At 38.2% G+C, this 1989-nt stretch overlaps 1 protein-coding gene across 1 annotated transcript; it reads left to right on the forward strand.

Annotated features, from left to right (window-relative positions):
• Positions 1-240: 240 nt before the first annotated feature.
• On the forward strand, positions 241-1525 carry LOC149221443 (small heat shock protein, chloroplastic-like). The gene is made up of 2 exons (XM_089382979.1): positions 241-744; positions 984-1525. The coding sequence occupies exons 1-2, from the start codon at positions 468-470 to the stop codon at positions 1424-1426; spliced, it is 720 nt and encodes a 239-aa protein (XP_089239105.1). The 5' UTR covers positions 241-467; the 3' UTR covers positions 1427-1525.
• Positions 1526-1989: the final 464 nt, after the last annotated feature.

Here is a 1989-nt window from a genome sequence, read left to right on the forward strand (position 1 = left end):
AGTTATAAAGAATTAAGGCATAGCAAGCTCCAAACTCTCGAGAGCTTCGTAACGTGTGTAGACTCCAATCAAAGAATTGCAACATCCAGAGAACTCCGGAGCTTCAGACCATGTGTAGACTCTCGGGGGTCTTCTGGAACACTGAGCGAGCCCTTCTCTCTCTATATAATGCAGTTGCCTGAGCCCATATTTCCTCAGGTACATCTGATTTTACTGCATTTGCCTAATCTATACCTACATTTGTGATATTGGTTGGACTTGTGAAATCTAAAGGTAGGCCAACTGATTGTAAACTATCTAAATAATGAAGTGCTTTCTGTTACTTCCATGAATTTCGAAGAGAAATTCACTGTGTCTGCAGTACTTACAGATTATGTGCGCTGCTAGATTCAGGAAGAAGTGTTGATGTTGTATTAATTTATGTTTCAACTCTGCATTTCCACAGGTTAAGCTTTGTACTGTAAATAATGGCTTGCACTCTATCTAATTTGTACATGCCTGCAACTGCTGCTTCTTGTTCGACTCCCAAATCGGCCAGAAATGGAACTTTCCTTCCGACTGGGAAGCGGCTGCAGTGCCGTGTGGGGTTCAATTCCCCTTTCAATCAACAGCGAGCAAAAGGTGTTGCTGTGAGAGCGGAAAGCAGCAAAGAAGGCGCCATAAATGTGCAGAACACTAAATCCCAAAATGTTGCAGAGCAGAAGTCCAGGGCTCTGGAAAGAACGGCGCAGATTTCGCCGTTTGGTAAAGCGCACCAGTCTTCAATTTTCAGCGCACCAGTCTTAAATTTTCAAGAATCTTTAAAACTAAAGCGCACTAGTCTTAAATTTTCAAGAATCTTTAAAATTAAAGCGCACTAGTCTTAAATTTTCAAGAATCTTTAAAATTAAAGCGCACTAGTCTCAAATTTTCAAGTATCTTTAAAAGTAATTCCGTGCTCCCTAATGCAGAATTTTTTCTGGGGTTTATGACACAAATGGCAGGGCTCGCGGATCCGTTTTCGCCAACGAAGACTATTCGGCAGATGTTTGATACGATGGACCGTCTATTGGATGACGCTTTCATGTTTCCGGCATCTTCGCGGCGGGCTTCCAGAGATAACGCAGTGCCGGTTCGAACCCCGTGGGATGTTGTGGAAACCGAGGAAGAGTTCAAAATGAGATTCGACATGCCCGGACTGTCACGGGAGGATGTGAAGGTGTCTGTGGAGGATAGTGTTCTGGTGATCAAAGGAGGTCACAAGAAAGAAGAAAAGGAAAATGATTCATGGACCGCACGAAGTTACAGCAGCTACAATACGCGACTGGTGTTGCCTGCAAACTGTGAATTGGACAAAATAAAGGCAGAATTGAAAAATGGTGTCCTTCATATCACCGTCCCGAAGGTTAAGGTGGAATCCAAAGCAGTGGATGTTAACGTTGAGTGAGAAAAATTGAACTACAAAATGACAAAGTGACATAAAATCCTTTGGATGTAATTTGACCTCTGCGGCTACTGATGAATAAGACAGTTTAATAAAAGTGGTATTACATATGACATTGCGGCGGTTCCCTATCCCGAAATGAAAGGAAGAATGGCCCGTGTTTAAGTTCATTTTTAAATACTTCAATTTTATTTTGTTTAAATTCATGTTTAAATGCTTCAATTTTATTTTGTTTAAATTATATATTTTATGAGGAAGATAATAAGATATCAAATTATGTAGGTATTTTTTGTGGAAGATATCAAAGTGTGATTATATAGTATTTGGTCTTGTGAGTAGAATTAAAATGTAAATTTTCGGATATAGCGTGGACACAAAAACATGGAGTCTTAAAACATTTTTTTAAGATATATTAAATTATAATCAAAGAGATCTTTGATTTCATATCAAAGATTCATTTATATTAAAATAAGCAGTTGAATAAGTCTCAAAATTATTTGAATGGATAAAAAAAAAATTGTTTTAGGCCATTGTTTAAAGAAATTAAAATTTAACTAACATTAAAA

The sequence above is a fragment of the Pinus tabuliformis genome, chromosome Q (assembly GCF_031772625.1).
Source record: "Pinus tabuliformis cultivar Carrire ecotype Pingquan chromosome Q, CPIR1, whole genome shotgun sequence".
NCBI lineage: Eukaryota > Viridiplantae > Streptophyta > Pinopsida > Pinales > Pinaceae > Pinus > Pinus tabuliformis.

Bases quoted from the DNA above. Each gene is read 5' to 3' on its own strand.
- LOC149221443 (XM_089382979.1), top strand. From the start codon at position 468: ATGGCTTGCACTCTATCTAATTTGTACATGCCTGCAACTGCTGCTTCT. The intron at 745-983 runs GTAAAGCGCACC...CACAAATGGCAG, and splicing joins GGCGCAGATTTCGCCGTTTG to GGCTCGCGGATCCGTTTTCG.